General features: G+C 30.6%; 1 protein-coding gene across 6 annotated transcripts in view; it reads right to left on the bottom strand.

Moving 5' to 3' along the window:
* The window catches only part of LOC143249657 (polyadenylate-binding protein 1-like), a 28,418-nt gene extending 9,995 nt beyond the window's left edge, over window positions 1–18,423 (bottom strand). The window contains exons 1-7 of one of the 6 annotated variants that reach the window (XM_076499921.1): window positions 18,181–18,423; window positions 17,708–17,902; window positions 6,391–6,584; window positions 5,480–5,598; window positions 3,345–3,504; window positions 2,469–2,543; window positions 315–548 (exon numbers count right to left, since the gene is read on the bottom strand). In XM_076499921.1, coding sequence (XP_076356036.1) covers window positions 315–548; window positions 2,469–2,543; window positions 3,345–3,504; window positions 5,480–5,598; window positions 6,391–6,584; window positions 17,708–17,900 — 975 coding nt within the window. In that variant the 5' untranslated portion in view covers window positions 17,901–17,902; window positions 18,181–18,423. Of the gene's footprint in view, window positions 1–314; window positions 549–2,468; window positions 2,544–3,344; window positions 3,505–5,479; window positions 5,599–6,390; window positions 6,585–17,707; window positions 17,907–18,167 lie in introns of all 6 variants that reach the window. The other 5 variants (XM_076499922.1, XM_076499920.1, XM_076499926.1 and 2 more) reach the window with 5 other exon arrangements.
* Between the last annotated feature and the right edge of the window lie 3,111 nt (window positions 18,424–21,534).

Raw genomic sequence — 21,534 nt, 5'->3', positions numbered from 1 at the left:
ATGCCTGTGTTTTCTCAAAATAACTTTATCAGCTTATTATTTTGCTGTTACAACTCTGCAAGCTTTGACAGAGCTATCAGTTTTCTACCAGTTCACTAACCCATTTGAATCTACAAGTAAGATTCAATTAGATTACTGAACTGGCAGGAAATCAGCAGCTCCTCATGAAGCTGTAACAGAAAAATATTGAGCTAATAAAGTACATTCTGGGGATATATAATAAAAGACATCAAATGCTTAAAAGAGCTACTATCATATTTATCCTTAATGAAATATGTTTATAATAACTACCACTTTTAAACACACAAGTTTACCTTTGCGCTAGTTATGGTTCCATAAGGAGCAAATTCATTTCGCAATCTCGTATCATCAATTCCATCATCAAGGTTCTTCACATACAGGTTCACCCCCTGATAGCGTGTAATACGTTCTATTTTTAACTGCTCAAACTTCCTTTTCAGTTCAGCTTGGCGTTCAGCTCGTTTTTGAGCCCGTCCAACATGAAGAATTCTTCCATTTAATTCTTTGCTATTCATGTCATCAACTGCCTGCACATAAACAACGACAAATCAAATTTTCACTCAGTTATAAACTTGTTAACTTTAAACTAATCAATCTCTGAATATTAGAATCATGGTCTCTAAAAAATTTTTTTTTACATACTCACATTGTCAATAAAACACTAACACAATACTTTCCTAAACTTTAAATCAGTATTTCAACATTTAGCCAAATGTCACAATTTTCAGTTTCATGTGTTTTTGACATGGTTTATCCCTAAACCAAAGCACAGAACTTCAGCAAACCTACTAGAAGCCACATCTCTGTGCAGTTCTGAGAGAATGAAAGTTTCCAACATCACAGCAGGGAATGAATTCCTGATCAGATTACATCTGGAACACAGTATTTTCAATGTCCCACTTGAAAACACAAGGAGTGTATGCTAGTTGAAATGTGACTGGTTATGTATAAAAGGAGCACGTTCAACACAAGTATACAAAATGGGTAGTTTCAAATGTTGTTATATTACAAAAGAATTGAGTGGTTACAATTTATACATAGAAACTAAAATTAATAAAGCTTGTCCCATGCCAAGGTTCATGATTGAAAAGTAGTTTACTGGACAAACTGAAAAATTTTGCACCTATAAAAAACCATCTCTCTTTCTAATCACACTGCTAGAGCAAACTACTACAAACTGACAATGCAGGATGACAAACACATGCAAAGTAACACACCCCAATGTACAATGATAATAACAATGTCACAATTAACATCAATGTATTGCCTCTTATTGAATTTTTTTTCATTCCAACAAAATGCTATACTAATACTTCGTATGTTACAAAGACAACTAATTGAATTCTATTCCTATATTATCAACTGCAGGCAACAAGTATCTTTACTTGATGTATACAAGTCTAAATAAATGGAATGAATTTCAAACTTTGTTCATAGCTAATGTTTTAGAATGTATTAACTAATATGAACACAGTATGCTATTGTAATTTAGTTTACACACCATATACCCTTTCTAGCTCAAGAATTTTACCCAGCTAAAATATGCAGCATAAAAATATGAAAGTTTGCAAATATTACCTCAAAACTTCTTCAGAAAGTAACAATCAAAATATTCAGATTTACTTAAAATTATTCTTATGCATGTTTAAGTGAACAACTAAAAAGATAATACTTTGCTATCAGTCAAAAGATATATATTTTTTGAACATCTGTTAGATATATTACATGTATGCCAAGTTATGTATAAAAATCTGAGATGACTATTACCCCATTTGTATCAGTTTTAATATTTTTCATTTTTTTGTTGAACCATTTCTTTTGACAAATTACTTACAGTACAAGTATCAACACCATTATAAATAGTAGTTATGCAAAGCATGTGTAACAATGTTGTAAATAGATTAAACTGACTAATACTACCCAACATCAATATATACAAATTACAGCTAAGAGTACACTCCCTTTTCAAAGCTGAGAATCAAACTTTTCAGGGGCCCTCTGTACAGTGCAATAAATATGGGTTCAACTAATAAATTCACATGAAGATCAACGAAAATTGCATAAAATAGCAATTTAGCCAAAAATGCAGAAAAGTGTAAAATCAGGAGATAGTAAATATTAAAGATGATTCGTGATTGTATTTATGGTTCAGACACCAAGATTGAATTTTCATTATTATTTAAGAAATAAACTATCCATTATTATAATGCTAAAGTATCTATTCTACAATATATCAAAGTACAAAACTGTCTGCACCTATTTTTTTTTGTTAATGTTTAAAAGTAGATTTACAAGAATACACCGAATGACAAGTATCTGCAAGTGATGGAAGTTAAATATTCAGTATCAAAATTTCATTAATCTTAAAATAAGATTAAGAAATTTAGGAGGGGTCCAAATTTTCCTTCAATTTAGGAATATTTAACATGTTAACTTCAAAAACTCACCCTCTCAGCACTCTCTGGGTCTTCAAAACTTACAAATCCAAAACCTCTAGATTTCCCGTCATTATCTGGCATTACCTGTATATTGTATAAAAAATTGAAAAAATACATCTTAGTTGATTTACACAATTCAAAATGAAGTCAGTAACAATTCAGCACAGTCCTAATGGCTGCTAAACAGTACATATAAATGAGGAATAAATACATAAAAATAAAGAAAACAGCCATCAGATATAAACTAAAAGAAAAAACATTTATTGGTTGATAAATACTAACCAAGTAGTGCAGTTTGCTGATTGACCAACTCTTATTATGGGCTCCAACTTCAACAAGGCTAGCTTCTATGCAATAACCTTTAGTGTTTTGCACATCAAATTTGGTAAGCTTTAAGCAAACAAACATTTTGTACACAAATACTTCAAGCATGTTTACAAATTCTCTCTGGGAATATATGGAGTCAGAGTTTATTGCAAACAGCAAGTGGTAGTGGGTTTAAAATGTTGCAAGTTACAGTACCCTAAAATCAAACCCATTTTTTTTTTTTTTTTTAATATTAGTTCAGAGATTAAATTGGAGTTATTCCTGTAGACTTCTTCCTTTACAATTTATAACTCTTGCATTTTTCTGACAAATGATAAGATCTGTAAATATCTTGTTTAGATTTGTTTTTGTTAAACATCGTAACACCATATTTTGATGCAAGGGGCACATTGAGATTTCATCTTAAACCCAACCTTTCAAAATTTGGTTTGCTTACTATCACCATCACTGCCATATAATGTTGCATTTTCTTCTATATATTCTTGATGCAAATAACTTCGGTTACCTAAGACATACCTCTAATTTCCACCTGTACCTTGTTTCCCCTAATAAACTAACCTTTGCACTTGTGATCTTTCCATACTTTTCAAAAAAGTCTAGCAACTTTTCATCATCAAGGTCATCTCCAAAATTCTTCACATACACATTGGTAAACCTGCGTGCTTTTTCACCCATAAGTTTTTCTCTTTCCTTGTGTGGTATAAATTTTCCAACAAATCTGAAAATAGAATTTAATTTATTATGGCAGCCTATACTGAAAACGTAGCATACACAATCTTGTTAAATTTAATAGACTTCACATTCTTATCCTGAGTTAACCCTACAGATATAGGTTTGTTATTCACAGGGTCTTGTAATCACTACAAAACCATGAAGGTATACATACTCTATATACACAAAACTCGTACTTGCATATTTACAAAATTGGCTTTTATTGAGAATTAAGTCTTCATGCACACACCATCCAATTTTTCATGTGAGAAGTACAAATGCTGAGATCTAATTACAGTGCTCAAATCAGAAGGTCAAACCCCTTTTGACTGATGTATTTCTCTGACCACATCCAAGGTCTCAGAGGTTAATTTTATCTAATCTTGCCTTAAAAAAAAAATCAAATTGAGTGTACCAGTAATAGAGATCCTGATGCGTAATAAAATCCAACTAGGCATAAGAGCACCACACACTTGATATTGTTGGTCCATAAAAACAGCTAATAAGTGTCCCAGATTAATTTATTCTAATCTGCCTGAAAGAATTGTGTTATAGCTATTGTCTGAATATATGGCATTAGTATTGCCTGTTTTGAGTGTAGATAGTTAAGATTAAAAATACTTTCTTCATTTGAATATTTCAAACTTATTTCCATAACCTCAAACTCCTAAATAAATAAACGTTCGTTTTTTATCAAAAGTTTAAATGTTATCTAACTTAACTCTAGATGGACTCAGGTTAATTTTGTAAGAATATATTTAAAAAAATCTAAATTATTCCTTTTTCTTTCTAGAAAGACTGCACACTGTAATGAAACAACTGCTTACTACAAACAGCTTTAAGACTCCTAACAGTATACACCTGTCTGCACTTAATTTATTATCTTACTTAACACAAATTCATTTTGTTTTAAGGTTTTAGTTACTTTCATAACAATACAATATTCAACTTGGACATCATTCTTTTTATGTGGGTTGCCAATTAATTTAAGCCTACTTCAAAATATTAAAGTTATTTAAATAATGCTCCTAAAAATACAAAACACACAAAACAAAGCATTGTTTTTATAACTATTACAACTTAATTTTTCTAAGATGAGTGCGCCTTAATTTTCTTTGATCTATCTCAATAAACTTAAACCAAAGACAAAAATAACAATTCTAGACTTCAAACAACATTATACATTATCTTAGACTAGAATTTTGTCTTTACACACGTTTTAAATGATATAGCATGAAACACTGGGAACTTATTGGCAGCTTGTGAAACATGGATCTGACATACAGGTATGAACAGTGGGCTCAAGTTTCTAGCCTGAAAAGCTCAGAATGCATAGTTAAGACCAATGAATTATATGGTATTGCTACAGTAACTTATCTTATTTGGTTATTCCAAAATACATATATGAGATTTAAGCTATTTGGACTAAAGATTTCTTCACTGTTATTACCTATAGTCGTCACAGAAAACAAAACGCACATTTCCCAATTTTCTTATGGTGGTTACAAGGTCAAATTGACAAACTCATAGCAAGGGTAGAAAAAAAACCACAGTTAAGATAGTTTTACTGAAAACAAACATGAACTATATTTTTAGCAGGTTTTCAGAGATTATGCAAGTGATTTGAATTGTGGGCTGAAGAATACTTTTTTTAATCATAACATGAAAATCACCTTGCAAGTGGACTAGTAAAGAATGACATATTCAGAAGCAAATTATGAAAAATACGTCATTAAAAAAAAACACTGCACACAAAATTTGTATTGTTTACTTAACATCTTCCAAATTTTATGAAGATAATCATACTGCATTATGTTATGGTATAAATACTTAACGTGTATTTTATACTAAACCTGTTGCAAAAGGGTTAAAATCACCTACAATCCAGAAAAATAGAAAAGTGTAAAGTACACAATACTTAAAGAAAGTACATGTACATGCACTGCAAAACAAAAAACGTAATTTACTTAAGAAATACTTACACTTTCTTCCCATTTAGTAGCATACCATTAACCTTCTGAATGGCATTATTTGCTGCTTCTTCAGTTTCAAAATGTACAAATCCATAACCTTTAGAGTTTCCTTCTTCATCTGTAGCTACCTATTATTTTTAGTTACACAACAAACATCAATGGAATAACCAATTTATAAGAGAAGTTCATAAAAATCAGTGAATACACGAATTTTTGTCCTTACATCTTACTTAGTGTGTATCATAAAATTATATAGATAATGATAGCAATTAATTTTCTTAGTCTCACACGTGATATACATTTTGAAATATTCAAAATGGTAAATGTAAATACATTTATAACTTTTATACTATCATATCTGTCATACTACATGTGTGTAGTTCTGTGTCTACCTATGTTAAGAACATACCAGGAAGAATTCCAACCAACTGCTTAAATCACATGCCAAGTTATGCATAAAAACATTATTATTATTATAACAAATAATAATTTTGGGCTCTCAAATAGTATTTTCAAAGGAAATTGAGAGATTTCTTGTCTTTATGCCAGTAATACAAGTGAAACATTCAGATAAATAGAATTCCCATTATGTTCTTGTTTCAAACAAGTTTTTTTTAAAAAGCACAATGAATATTCTTTTATGTACTGTATGTTGTGCTTATATGTTCTAGTAATTACTCTGGATCAAGTCAACTTTTAATAAAATATAAAGTATTTACACTGATGTACTTTACATACTCTTTCCAAATGTTCAGCCTATCAAGGATCTATTATGTTAATTTACTATTGGCTGCCTCTTTCCACAAGAACCAAATAAAAATAATGTGGCTATACAAATACCGAAAGTTTTAAAAACTTCTTGTAAAATACATATTCAAAACTACATTGAAGCTCTCCAATAAAATACTGGAATATCTTACCTTGCATGAGAGGATGTTACCAAAAGCTGAAAAGGTATCATACATTGCTTTATTATCAATACTTTTGTCTAAATTCTTAATGAAGACATTTCCTAAGCCTGATTTTCTTAGAGAAGGATCTCGCTGAGACCACATGATTCTAATTGGTCGCCCTTTAATAGTGTCAAAGTTCATTGTGTCCAGGGCACGTTCAGCTGAAAAAATGACAAAACACCTATGTATCTAAAGTAATATAAGTGAAGGAGCAGATTAAAACAAAAATAACATCAATTCTAAGTAAAGCTTTATTTACAATGAGTTACCTGTACACAATTTGATTAAGCAAATACTGAAAAGCATAACTCCCAGTCTGATATCTAGAGTTTTTATACAGGGTAAAAGAATAAAACTACATTTTGAAAAACCTTTGTTTGATCCCTCTTTTTGTATTACCCATCAAAATAAACATAACTGACATGCTCACACTTCAAATTGTTTTGGACAGAGGAATCAATATAATTTAAAGCTGTTAGCCCTAATTATCAATATTTACCTGCTATAATTACTTTACATAGTGGAAACAAATTTCCCACTTGCACACATACAACTTATCAGTTTATGAAACAAAGCAGGCAATGCATGCAAAGACATAAAAAAAAGTTTACTTTTAGTGTAATTAAGATTGAAATGTTTGAAGTTAGTGATGCCAAATGCCAAAATTAAAATTATCCATGCATTTTCTTATACAACTTTAAACAACCTGAAACTGACAAATTCTTGAACATATTACCTTGAACATTCTTTTTTGTAATCTAACTGAACACGTAAATTTCCAAATAGTACATTTTTATTAATTAAACACCTAAGGAAGAGGGTGATTAATTGTATAATAAGAAGGTACAGGGTGTTTGGAAAGTCACTGTGCACTTATATATTTATTAACACATAAAACTGCAGTGACTTTCTGAACACCATATAGTATGCACAACTGAAGCCTACAAGAGGTAGAGAAGCCTTGTTGTGTTCATTTCTTAGAATATGAAACAGCTGTAGAGGAAAAGTTATTACAAAAAAGATATAAATAATACACAGAAGTTTTAAGATACTTTACTGCACCTTTCTTCCTATAAAGTGGACTAACAACTATTAAGCTGCAAAACCAACCATGGCTCCACTTGTACACCAACAATTACACTTTACAAAAGTTATGTACATACTATTATGTACATTTTACTTACTAAATATTATATTTATAAAAACAAGTTCATACTTCAAAATGACCTATTTATACTATTGCTGAAGCATATATTTTAAGTGTTTGATGTGAAAATTTAAAAAAAATGAAATCAAATAAGAATCTTCTTGATACAAACCAGTTCCAGCAGAATTTTGTAATTTTGAACCAGATTTTATTTGCAGAAGTTACATTCACAGTACTGATAGAAATTACTATTTTCTCATGGAAAATTGTTAAACTCATGTCAAGAACAATGCATTTAAAAATCAACCAATGAATAAGCATGTGGGTACATGTTGATGTGCATTGAGAATAAACAGAACATGTTCATTTATGTATTATACACAATCTTATCTGCAAGTCCAAATCTTTAACCCTTTCACTACAGACTCAGTATAAACATACACAAGTTAATATACACATTTGCACATTAAGTATTTAGACTAACTTTTAATACAATACAAATACCTTCAAATTTAGCAGACTATTAGAAAATGTTTTTGCACACACAAGATTTTTAATGCAATATTTTTACTGAACATTTGTTTGTGAATGTAGTGTTTGGTTACCAGGCCTAGTGTAAAGTGATTTCATGTTAAAATTAACAAATTGTTCATCCCAAAAATCTCAAATATTGTTTGTATAATCTAAAACCTGTTAAATACATTTCAAACCTTTCTTTTTAGTAAGAATTTGTATTTTATGTGAGGTCTATCAACTGCCCAACTTTGTTACCACCATAAAAAAAAAGTTTTTCTCGGTAGAATGACTACGTATTATAATAAAAATGTTTAGTCCAAGTAACTAAAATCTCATATCATTTTATTGTGATTTTCACCTTATGGTTGTGCTTATTGATGTTACATAACTTGCATCAAATGATATACATCTGACCTAGTCTTGGCTGTGTTTTAGTGGACTAGTATTTTATATTATACAGTAACATTTAAATTATTCATGTATGTAGATTACTACTATTAAAAAATAAGTTATGAAACTTACTTTTCTCAAAATATAAAACACTAAGTAAAGAAGCAAAATTATTTCTTTTAACTGCAACCTTTGAACTCTGTTGCTGATGGATATAGATTGCCACACTTTATAATTTTGCACATGGAGGATAATTACACAAACACACAGCTGAATAATCAAAAAATCATGAACTATACTGATACCACAGAATTCCACTCATTTATTATGCTTGGTAACTAAGCTATATTTAGGTCTAAAAAGGTATGAAACTTCAAGCAGACTAAAGACAACCTACTTCCTGTAAATCTTGGTTCACAAAAATATGGTCAACTTTTCACAGGTTAAAATAGCTGAGAAAACTGCTAGGGGTACATTCTGAGCTGTCAATTGGTTATTAACATCATAAAGAACATTTCCAAATGTGGAAAGAAGTGAACAGAATAACTGATTCAGTACATAAGCCATATCTCAACAAAATAAAAACATACAAGGTTCTTATTTTATATTCTCATTTGCCAATATTGGTAATTTGAATTCCTAATTTGCACAAAAATATTAACTCAAAATTAGATGTTTGATGTCAATATACTAACTAGTGCATTTAACATACCATGCAACTAAAAAAAATACTTGTGTTTTGTTGTTATTTACTTTCAAATTAAGGAGTTAACTCGTACTAAAGTTTGCATTTTACTCTTACATTTTGATACCAAACTTAACAAATTTAGAATAGTTCAATAATATTTTGAATGCAAATCAAACATGATTACATGACCTTTAATCCATAATATGTTGCAAAAGGGTCAATTTATGACCAGTTTGAAAAGGGTTGAGACTGTAAATGAGTAATTTTAGCATTTTGTTCAGTGTTTGAGAAGGTTTGAGGTAGTTTGCATTACTGTCATAGCTAATCTTGTAGAGCATTACTACTGTTTAAAATATTTTAGTGCATTTAATGTTTAGTAAGTCAGCTTTTCTTTGAAATCCATAGTTTTGGCTTAGGATTTGCTAAAATGTTTTCCATTAGCCTATGCACTGTTCATTTAAAAAATCTATTAGGAAATCTTACATTTTCAACAAAACCTGTGTTAAAACACTGTACCTTTAAGTTAATGCTTGTTTCATAGCTGACATCACATTTATGCTCAAAAGCACCTGCAAAATGAAATTGTCAAGTCTGTCATGATGCCTGTCATTTCTGAAACTTTACTTGTCCTTTTATTCACATCAAGAAATAAGTACATATGAATTCAAATCCTTTTACTATTGGTCATGACACTGACCACAGTTTTTCTGCATACACAGACAAAACTCAGACATAACTATGCAACCTTGCTGACTGTAGTAATGACATTTTCAAACTGTATTGTTGTATAAAGACAGACATTCATAACTCAAACTATAGACAATATTAAGTTTATATTACAAGACTGAATATTGATTATCATGAAATTCACAGTGACAAGAATTAGCATAAATATGTCAACTACATTTCATGAACTGTTTTCTGTATGACAAGACCACAAGGTCTATTAATGCCACACTATAGTTATAGTTCAATGAAATGCTTGGAAAATGTTCAAGTTCAGTTAGAAAAAGTGCCTAGTTCACACTGCAATCAGTATAAAGTTGTTCAATATAAACTTCAGTTGTCCAATTTTATAAACAAAGAATCACAATCATCAAAGGACTTCATAAAAGGGGCTGTTCACAGATCTCATGCAATTTTCGGATGTGAAGGACTGCTGAACATACCAACTTTTTCCAACATTATTTCATAACAGGTGATCAAGCCACAAGACTGTTTTCATGTACTGTGCTATGGCCATGGTTAAACTTTTCTGTGATGTAACCAAAGTAAAACATTTATTGTATATACAAGGAATGTCTGAATATTGGTTAAACTATAATTTAGTTTTAACAGTCTCACCCTGATTTCACATTTATGCCAGAGGTATTTTAAGGCCTTCATGATCGTATGAAATAATTCTACTTTATCATCAGTCCATGACTGGACAGTACATATAAAATCATCACCACCTTTCCATAAAGTCATCTGAAGCTAAATACAGTAAGTAATTGAAAGTAAGCATCCTATAATTTATGATCTGTAGCATTGTCCTGATGTAAGAGGATACCTTTCAAGATAATAGATAATCCTCTCCTCTTTGTTTATTAATGTAAATAGTTGATTGAAGATGCACAGGATTTTCCCATAATTGCTTATGCCCTTTCCAAATAATCAACTTGTAAAATATCTTTGACATTTCAAAATAACTGACACCATATTCTTCCCTACAAAGGGTTGTGACTTGAACTTCTTTGAGTAGGCAAACTGTCATTTCTACTGCAAAATTGGCATTTTCTTTTCTTGGGTGGCAAATCAAAGTTTTCATTTGTAGTTATAAATCTTGAGTAGGTGTTCACTTTCAAATACCCATACTGGTCTCTACCATGTGGCATTTTTAGAAACTATCTGGCACAAACTTCTTACTCAAACTGTCACTCCAAATGCTTGTTATAGAACTTTAACTAATTTCCACATCTGCTAACTTCCTAACCTTTTTTTTTTAAAGAAAACATCTGATCACGGCATGAAGTTTAATCTTCATATTTACAATAATTCATTTCTTTCCTTCAAAAATACAACACAAAATAAGCTTAAGTTTTACATTACTTGTTTAGTTACAAATTCATTAAAACCTGTTCCTGAAAAAATAAATAAAAAAAATTGCTTTTATTATTTTTAGGTTGTACCAAAATTTTTGGGCAACTGTCATATTTCAACTTGTCAAAAGGACTAGAAGACTTGCACCAAGTTGTTGCTGGAAATAAATCATAGCACTATGCCAACCAAGATTTACACCCATTTATTATGACCATTAACATATTGTTTCATAAATAATACTGTATATCCAATGGTTTGTTTTTTTTAAAGTTGTACTAAGAATTTGCAAGTCATTGAAACCTTCACATTTCAACATCATACTCAGCCTACAATATTCTTACACAATAACACATACATGTAATGGCACACCTACACTGCCACAACCACAGGGAGGGGACAAAGGTCAAGACAAACTTAAGAACCACCAAGATTGGAGGGGCATGCAATTTGTTTGAACCAAAGGGCAGATGGAGTATTCTGTTAATTACGTTAATGGCACTCAAAACATTCCAGGTTAAAAACTTTCAACTATAATTAACAAGTGACCTTAAATATTTTGACTAATTTATGCAAAATAGTTGGGTATATACTCATTGTTATTTGGACTTGTTTTTATTTGATGAAGAAATTAGGCTACATACATTCCTTTTTAAATGTATGTTTCAGAATTTATCCATTCAACAATTTCCAAACAAATTTTAAGCTTACTTTATCTCAACTCTTTCAGGAAAGGCTCAGTCCTTGACTAACCTCTTAACTGTTTCATGCTGGTAATTATCATAATACATTTTTCAAATTACTAAATAATTAACATCAATGCTTTCATGTTCAAAATATCAGGTTATTTAAGTCTTAAGCTTTGTTAAGTAACGTTTTTCTTGTGTCCTTTTTTTTTTGCATGTTGCCTGTCCAACATGCAAAGTAATTTATCTCAAAATTAAAAATACTTTTATTAATTAGAAAATCTTCAAATTTTGCATGTGAAATCTTTATAATGTCCAGATTGTTTCATCAAACATTTAAGAAAACTTCATATCTTGCTATTTTTACTAATAAATCTGTACAGATTCAGTCAATTTGACTCATCTTATAACTTCCATATAAAATTAGTAAATAAATATAAATTATACCTTTTTTGTTCTAGAATGACTTCAGAGCATAAAATGAAAACAAATCTTTAGACTAATTAGTTTAAATATCATAGCTACACATTTATATATATTATTTTTATTATACTGATTTTTCAGCCATTCCTGGTTAACAATACAGAAGTTACAATGAATGATAAAAACACATGAATTCATGTTACTGTATCCAATAATATAAAACTGACCTTTAATTTTTACAAAATTATCTATCTTGGCTCTGCTTTAGTGAACTAGTATTTGGTAAAATACACTCACATTTTAACTATAAATTGTATATTAATATAGATTACTATTTACAAACAAGTTTTTAAACTTATTTTTCTCAAAACACAGAAGACTAAATAAAAACAAAAAATAAAGCACAAAATTATATCTTCTTGTAACAACCTTTATACTTGCTACTGCTTGTCTAAGCATTAAGAAATTTTGCACATGAAGGATGTGAAGGAAAAGTTTTTTAGGTTTTATTTATACATTTGGATAACCAAGAAAGCACAAACTACTTCATCAATATCACAGAATTTAATTATAATTTATCATATATAATAACCAAGCTGTATATTTGTATCTTAAGAAACATACAGCATAAATAAAGGTTCAATTTACCAAATTAAAGCTGTCTTCATAAAACAGAGGAAGCTGCTATACTTAAAAATGGCAGAGACAATCATTTACAGGCATGCCAATGACATTTGTGAAAAAAAGAGGGAAAGGTATATAGCCTGGCGCCAGAGCGCGGCTCAGCCGCGCCTGACTAGGGGGGCCCGGGGACATGCTCCCCCGGAAAATTTTTTAAAAATGGATGCTATTTGGTGTGATTTGGTGCAATCTGGGACAATTTCTTTATGTTTTTTGACATTGCAATGTTAGAAAAGTACACAATATATATCATATAAAATAACAAAAGGAAATAAAAAAAAGACTAAATCAAACTAATAAAAACTATAAAACTTTCATTTACAGTTTTTAGCAGATTGATTTATTCTTTTAATTTGCATTCATTTTTTAGAAGATATATTAAAATATCTAAAATTAACAAATAAAATAAAAAGTAAATAAATGAAATTTAAGATTGTTTATTTGCTATTTATTCAGTTTAATTTTTTTCTAAATCAAAATATATTAGTAATATGAGTTAATAAAGCCAAAATAACTCAGTAAATATTTCAAATACAAATCATTTCATTATTATCCTTTTTGTCATCAATAACATCATCATCATCATCAACTACTGGTATGCTGCCAATTAAATGTTTTACAGTCATTGCCAATAACTACTTCTCAGCTGCATATATTCCATACAATTTTCAAATCACATAAAATTACTCTTTTGACTAATCATGACTACCTACAGTTCAAATTGTTCATCTATGCAATCTTGTCATTATACTACTGGTACCTTAATGTCAGTGAATTTTCCATTCTTTCACAAATTGACAATACAAACTAAAACAGCATATGAAGGAAAGCTATGACATTGCTTAAAAATTCAACTACTGATATGGTTCAATATTAAACTACTGATATCAGTGATATGCCTCAGAAATTAAATTTTGTACAGTCACCGACATCAACAACTACTGCTCTGCTGCATGTATTCCATTAAAATTTCAAATTACTTAAAATTACTCCACATGACTACCTACAGTAAAACTTGTTCATCTATACAATCTTGTCAGTAAATTACTGGTACCTCAATATCAGTATATTTTTCATTCTTTCACAATACAAACTGAAACAGCAAATCAAGGAAAGCTTTGACATTACTTCAAAATAAAATTAATGATATGCTTTAAAATAAACCACTGGCACTGTATGCTGCAGATAATAATAATATGTTTTTCAGTCACTGATATAAATTACAGTCAAATTTCAAATCACTTAATTTCCTTTAATCAATCTTGGCTACTTTCCTCTTTTTCGAGACAAGGGTTTCCAGTGCTCTCTTCCGAACTTTTTTTCTCTCCTTCTCTGAATGGGCAGCTCTCTGTGCCTCTGCGGCTTTCTGGACTTTTTCTTTAGCCAAGATGGCTGGGCCAGATTTCACAAAACCATAGGCCTCAAGCCTTTCTGCCCTTTTCTTCTGATTCTCCCTCAGCTTTGAAGTATACTTTGAAGCTGCTGATCTAATGTCCTTACACATTCTCTTGTCTACAGGATCAAAATGAACATCATTCCTTTTAAACATTTCAATCACTGTTGTTTCTTTGGAGCGCAGAGAATATTTTATCGTCTGGTATGCACATGATACCAGATCATGTGACTGCCTCCAAGATGGCGGTCAGATTTTTTTTTTTCTGCAATAAACATTGAAAAAATACGATTTCTCCTCAAAAACCACCTACCCTGCCCCCAAATTGCTCATATTTTCTCCTCGAATTTACACGAATTTCGTGGGTGATCGTTGGCCGTTTGAAAACTGCGGAAATCCGCATTTCAACAGAAAAATGGAATGCATGCATTTAGAGGGAATTCTGTGCTTTCAATTAGTTCTTTACATGTGTATAGAAGCATATAAGGACCATTTTCAAAAATGGTAAGAGGTACTGGGCCACCTTGTTTAATTCAGTAAATAAGCAATATCTCACCAAGACAGGAGGTTCTTATTTCATATTGCAACTTGTCAATATCAGTAATTTGAATTCCCAATTCATACAAAACTAAAAACTTTGTATCTTGACATCACAAACATCTAATCTGAACCAGTGCTGCATTCAACATACAACATAAAAACTGATTTTGAGAAGTATTTTTAGTTTTTCTTAATTACTTTTCAATTAGCAAATTAAATATGTAGTAAAATTTGAATTATATCCTACAGTTTGATACCAAATGTAAGGAGATTAATTCATAAAATATTAATTCAATAAAATTTTGATTGCAAGTTAACAAACATGACCCACCTAGAAAGAAGTCACACAAGATCATTCTGCTTACAGGTAGTTACATAATTCAAAAACCTGTTACTGATCATTGTTAAGTCAGCAAACTTCACATACATGTTCATTTTTAACACAGCTTCAGGGTTTTGGTGACCTACTTTAATACTTATGAACATATGCCAAATTAAACAAACCTCACAATTTTATGCACATTACCTCAGAACTGGAACATATTTTAACCTTATTTTATTCTCAGAACAATACAAGCCTCTGTGCTCAAAATCAAAGAGTTTCACTATCCAGAGGGATCACAAGTCAAAAGCCATATTGCATTTATTAACTTGCATTCAAAATGTTATTGAAGTACTATTTTATGAATTTCTCCATAAGTACATCACAAAAAAACAATCTAGAGTTTCATACAAGCTAGAAACTCAATTAACCAATGTTAATAAGTTACAATATAAAACAAGAACCACCTACTTTTTTCTTGCTAAGATGTTACTTATGTATTTAATCAAAGTGGTTGAGCACACTTCTATTTTTGGAAATAGTCCCTTATATATATAGTTCTACATACAATATGCAAATAACCAAAAGTTCAAAATATCCCCCTCGTGGCAATCTTAGCCATTTTCAAATGTACTGGCAAATCTCCATATTGGTAAGTTGTCTTCAGTCTGCTTGAAATTTCATACTTAAGACCTAAAGACAGCATAGTTACTAAGCTTGATAAATTAGTGGGTTTCTATGGTATCCAAATAGTAATTTATTACTTTTTGGTTATTCAAGTAAAATCTTTAAAAAGAAAAATTTCTTTCAAATTCCTTTGTGTTAGATTTATTAAGGCTTAAAATAGGCTAAACAAACAGCAGAGTGGGCATCATATCTCTAATTTTTATGAAATTGTTTGTAAATATAAATAATCTATATACATGTACAATAATTGAAATGTGACCATTTTACAAGATAGTAGTCCACTAAAACACATCAATAAAGGACACTTTGTAAACTCTAAATTTCAGTTTTACTGAATTTGGTAACAAGTCAAGCTCCATTATAACTTCTGTACTCTTAGACACTCACAGCTGAAAGGTCAATATAATTAATACAAGTCTGCACAAATGTATAAAAGATTTAAATTATTTAGTCTAAACATTTACATTTTCCCATTATAATTGTAAGCATTCTATATTTCTTTGATGTTTTTTTTAAATTGTTAGGAGATTAGTGAACTTCAATGAACCCATACAGATATACTAGTGAAAATGACAGATAAAAGTAAGTTTTTCTTAAGCGTTTGATAACTATCTAGCCATTACAAAGATTTCACACACAAAATATGAAAATCTTATACATAAAAATATTCTTAACCTGAAAATGAAAGTTATTTTAAATATTACATAGACAACAACAACAAAAAAAAAGCTTAACAAACCTTGGTGCTAACTAGACATTCAGAAATGTGGACAACTAGAATATGGGGCAGGGTCCTGTGGTTGGCCACCATTAAAAGGTAGCTATGAATTTTACTGACTAAATATTAATCAAAAACATTTCTTTATAACCCAGGCCAATATGGTAAAAATGCACAAATGTTTAAAGCTTTGTAGTGTTTACTGATAATCTAATGAATTCATAAAGGCATGCTACTAAAAGTTACAGGATAAAAACTGTAACAAGCACAAAATGGTTATGAGGTAGATCTCGGAAACCAAGGTCACGCCAAAAAGAGTTAAAGATGCCACGTTGTACATTGAGAGTATATTTTCCACACGAAGTTTTCCTGGAATACTATTATTAACCTAAGCAAAGGTGGAGTATTTTCTGCATGAGTGATTATCTTTTACTTGTCAATAACCTTCGCAGAATACACAAATATTCAATTATTATGCTTACCTCAGCATGCATCTCAGATCATAAAATGAAACATAATAAGATATTCTTTTACAAGGTATTTTTCTCTGTTATTTCCAGAGCTTCATGCATACACATCTTAAATATTGGTACATTACCTACTTGGATCAAAATAAAAAGAGCTATCTAGTTATGTTTGTGGCACTTTGCTACAATTGTTTTCTGTTTCAAACATTCACTGTGTGTAAAGGTTTAGAACTTTACCAAGATATGGTTTCATTTAATGAAGGGTTAACTTGCATTTATGGAAACAGGTTAAATTATTTTCTCTTAGGTATGTCAATTGATACTAAATTTTTCTCCAGATTGCATTCTATTACTGTAAATAGAATCTGAATGTAGCACAAACTATAAGATTTTATCGATTCTCCAGCTGCTCTTAGTGTTACTTGAATAAAACTAACATATGTTGTTCAATTCTTATTTTCTCAAGTGTGGGAACAATATTTCCTGTCCACATGATAACAGAAGCTGGTTAAAAGTATAAAAAATACAATAATTTTCTATTTCTTACCATCACTGGGTTGCTGAAAGTTTACATACGCATATCCCAGAGATCTCCTAGTAATCATATCTCGGCATACTCTGATTGAGAGTACTGGTCCCGCAGACGAGAACTTTTCAAAAAGCATAGCTTCAGTGATGTCGGGATGAAGATCTCCAACATAAAGAGATGCCATTGGATAGTTTGGGCCACTTGGATTCATGACTTACTTACGGTAAGAAAGGAATTTATAAAAAAAAACATTAAACTTCTTAACTTCTGTTTTAAGTAAAGCAGCAAATGTAATCTCCAATCGATCTACTAATTTATCAGTACTTCTAAAAAATACTTAAACATTTCAATTGGATTAAGCCTATTATTGCAATCAACAAGACTTAGTCTTATTAACATTAGCCTAAATATTATTAGTATAAACCACTATTAACACTAGCTTTAAATTCACTGCTAAGACTACCACTACCAGTAGTACCAGTAAACCCAACCTTCAGTCTTAACTTTAATATTCTCACGTCTTGATTCTTCTGCTTCGTTTCTAATTTTTTTTGTAGTATTTTAAATATTTTTCGATTTTTTTTTTGTTTTTTTATTTTGTGTTTTTTATAACTTATTTTTATTACTTTAACTTTACAATTATATTTTTTTAGCCCACGTGAACAATCCTACTATTTCTATACAAACACAAGATGGAAGAGAGGTTATTCGAAACGTAGCACGTTTTATGTATGACAAATTATATTCTTCCGCTTATACAAAATAACATTAAGTTCATATTTATATGATTTCTTATTTTTTGCCAATTTAATTCATTTATTACCGCTTAATTTTTCAACATAATATATTAACTTTTCGTTGATAAATGTAATGTATACTGTTTCGTGTGTATCAATATTTTACGAACCTATTTGAAGCTCTCGGATTAATAATGTGTTAAGTGTCAAGAACTGAAACGGGGCTGCAAGAATGAAATAACGGGTACATAGTATGAATGGAAAAATCGTAGTCCTGCAGTGTTATTATTCTATCCATTGACTTTTATATATAGGAGGAGCATACAGTTATTACTATTTAAAATATATTCAGTATTAATTTAGTAATACTACTGTCATCAGTCTTCACGTCAAAGTTAAATTCTTAAGTAAACTGCCTATTTTCAGTTTTTACTCAAAATGATTCAGATTATAAGCCTTAAACATCGTAAAATATAATTCAACAAGGACAATTTTATGTTAAATATTTCGTTTTATCCAGAAGTGAAATTGAGAATCTGTGATGTATGGGCTTAATATATTTTCTGATTGGCCGTTATCCTCAGCTATGGGTTGCATATGTATTATATATATATATATATATTATTGTCATAATATTATTCATATACCTAAATTAATTTTGTACATGGTGGAATAAGACGGACTCAAAACATCAAAGTTTTTTGTTATTATTTATGTTTTTCTATTCATGCGACTACATTTACGACATTTAGAAAAGTAAAATATTCAACTGTTTCTCTTTATGCTTCCAAGTATTAAAATTCCATTTATTATATACAAATTCATAAAGGTACATATTTTCGGGTAAAACCGATTTCTCAGTAAGCATCAACTAGGCAAAACTGCAAATAACAGCAGGTTTGATCAAGTGCAGAGTTCTGTAGTTGATAACTTGACTGAGTTTAAAGTTTGTAGAAAGCAAACAGATTAGATTTGTTTGAGAAAGCACGAAAATAATTTTTGTTTGAACACAATAACAACAACAAAAATGTACCTGAAAAAATTAGTGATTGATTGCTTCTACTGAATCAGCTTTCCATCTCTAGAGATGAATTTCTGTTAAATGAGTCATGGTCAAAACTAAGTGGAACTGATCTAAGAAAGTATGCCTGAATTTAACAAGTAAAATCGTCTTTGTCCGGTTGACAGTATTACTTTGTGACTCCTCGTTCTCTTACGCTGGCGGTTACATTTAGCTAACGTAAAGTAGAAACTTGCTTGAAAACTTACCATACGTAGAAAAGCATATAACCACATTATAGACATATTTATGCACTGAATTTCATTTCTTTTTGTTATACAATGTAATGTTAAAATGTGAAACTGCTGTGTAGCACGTTTTATAAATACATGTGTAGAATCTTTGGTTTTAGAAAGCATATGGTTTTTGACTGAAAAAATAATCCATTGATTTTATCTATATTGCTGTGATTCACCAAGTAGATCCTGTGGTTGGGGAAAAAAATGGATGCATCTGAGATATAGAAGATATTCCTACACACCTATAATTAGTCAAGTCTTTAACTGTATTAAAGTAAATGTTCGCTGAACTTGATCAATCACGATTTGTTGTCTGTGGAATTTCTAAAAGACACATGCCAAACATATATATTCGCATTCATTAGATAATAACATTTATTTATTTTTTGACAAGGCATAATTTTAACTTTAAAAAAACACAGTGAGTTTACCTCAAGGAAGTCAGCTGTCTCATACATTATTTTATACGTTGCATAATTTCAAATGCTCATATAAGTTAAGCCTTATTTCTTTAGGATATAAGAGTAAAGCTTAGCTGCGTTTTTAACTTGGATTGCATTTTGTTAATAAAGGTTATCACTTTCCAAAATTATGTGTGTAGACTCTTTCTTTGTATCATACTTTGGTAAAATGTGGAAGAGTCAAATCTTTGTGCTGTAATACATTTTCAATTCAGTATCTAGTTATGTTATAGGTTTTATTATTTTTTTCTGATGGAAATAAACGAATTTGGGGATATTGCAGGGTGGGTAAGATGGAGCAGATTTGGGGGCGTGACTGACTTTGTGGTTGTGGAGGTTTGTTTTTAACAAGTGTGAGTCCATGCTTTTCTGATCTTTGGTGATTGAATCAAGGCTTTCAACTTGAGGAAAATAGCATTTTCTATAAGTCAGAGGGCATTACCTGGAGGAAGAGTTGGATATTGTGAACAGATAGTTGTCAGGAAGAGTGAAATGCTTTTGGACATTGTATTTTCACCAATGCTGTGAATGTTAAGGATGCTAATATCGCTGTAATCATGGGCTCAGGAAAGAGAATTATGATAATTTGATGTATTCATAATGGGTAGTGAAATACTACACCTGAGGTTGAAAGTCAACACACTGTGAACTCAGGTGATTCAAGATTATTGTTGTGGTGTGTGACCTAAGGAGAACAAAATCAAACATATTATTTCTTCAGGATTCGCAGATATTCATTGATCGAAACTTTGTAACCTAAGCTTTGCTTAATACCACCAATGCTTGGCAAAGAAAGATTGAAAGTGCCATTGGTGGATGTTGTTCACCAACAGACAAGACAGTAGCCACAAGACAGCAAAAATGATAAAGCAGGAACCATTTATTGAATTTGAGCTTTGCTAAGGGTGAACAAGCGACTAGTACATCCTAGTACTCCATCATAACAACACTATTTTCCCATGAATAGACAGGGCTTTCTTGCACCTCCCATTATGCCACTGATACCTCTATCTTGATATCACTCTGAAAGTGAGAAACAAACTATTTGCTTTTGTTGTAGGTAGCAGAATGAACAGCCTATATTTTGCCAAGCAACAAGATAGGCAAAGTAAATAGTTTCGACCAATTGCACATAGCTACAGTGTGATTGTCAGGAATACGTGGCTTTTGTTACTTTGGCTTTGGAGCCTGAGGGTGTGGTGGTCAGCTTAGTTATTTAAGGAACGAATAGAGCTAGATAGGTGTCTGTAAATATACACAGATGATAAATGGAGTTACTGGTTTATATAAGAGTTACTACAACCCTTTTAGACACTACCAGGTATCAGATCCTCAAAGTGAGGTCATA

The sequence above is a fragment of the Tachypleus tridentatus genome, chromosome 4, assembly GCF_004210375.1.
Source record: "Tachypleus tridentatus isolate NWPU-2018 chromosome 4, ASM421037v1, whole genome shotgun sequence".
In the NCBI taxonomy this organism is placed as follows: domain Eukaryota; kingdom Metazoa; phylum Arthropoda; class Merostomata; order Xiphosura; family Limulidae; genus Tachypleus; species Tachypleus tridentatus.
Note: the sequence above shows the minus strand (reverse complement) of the source record. Positions and strands in the feature narration are given on the sequence as shown.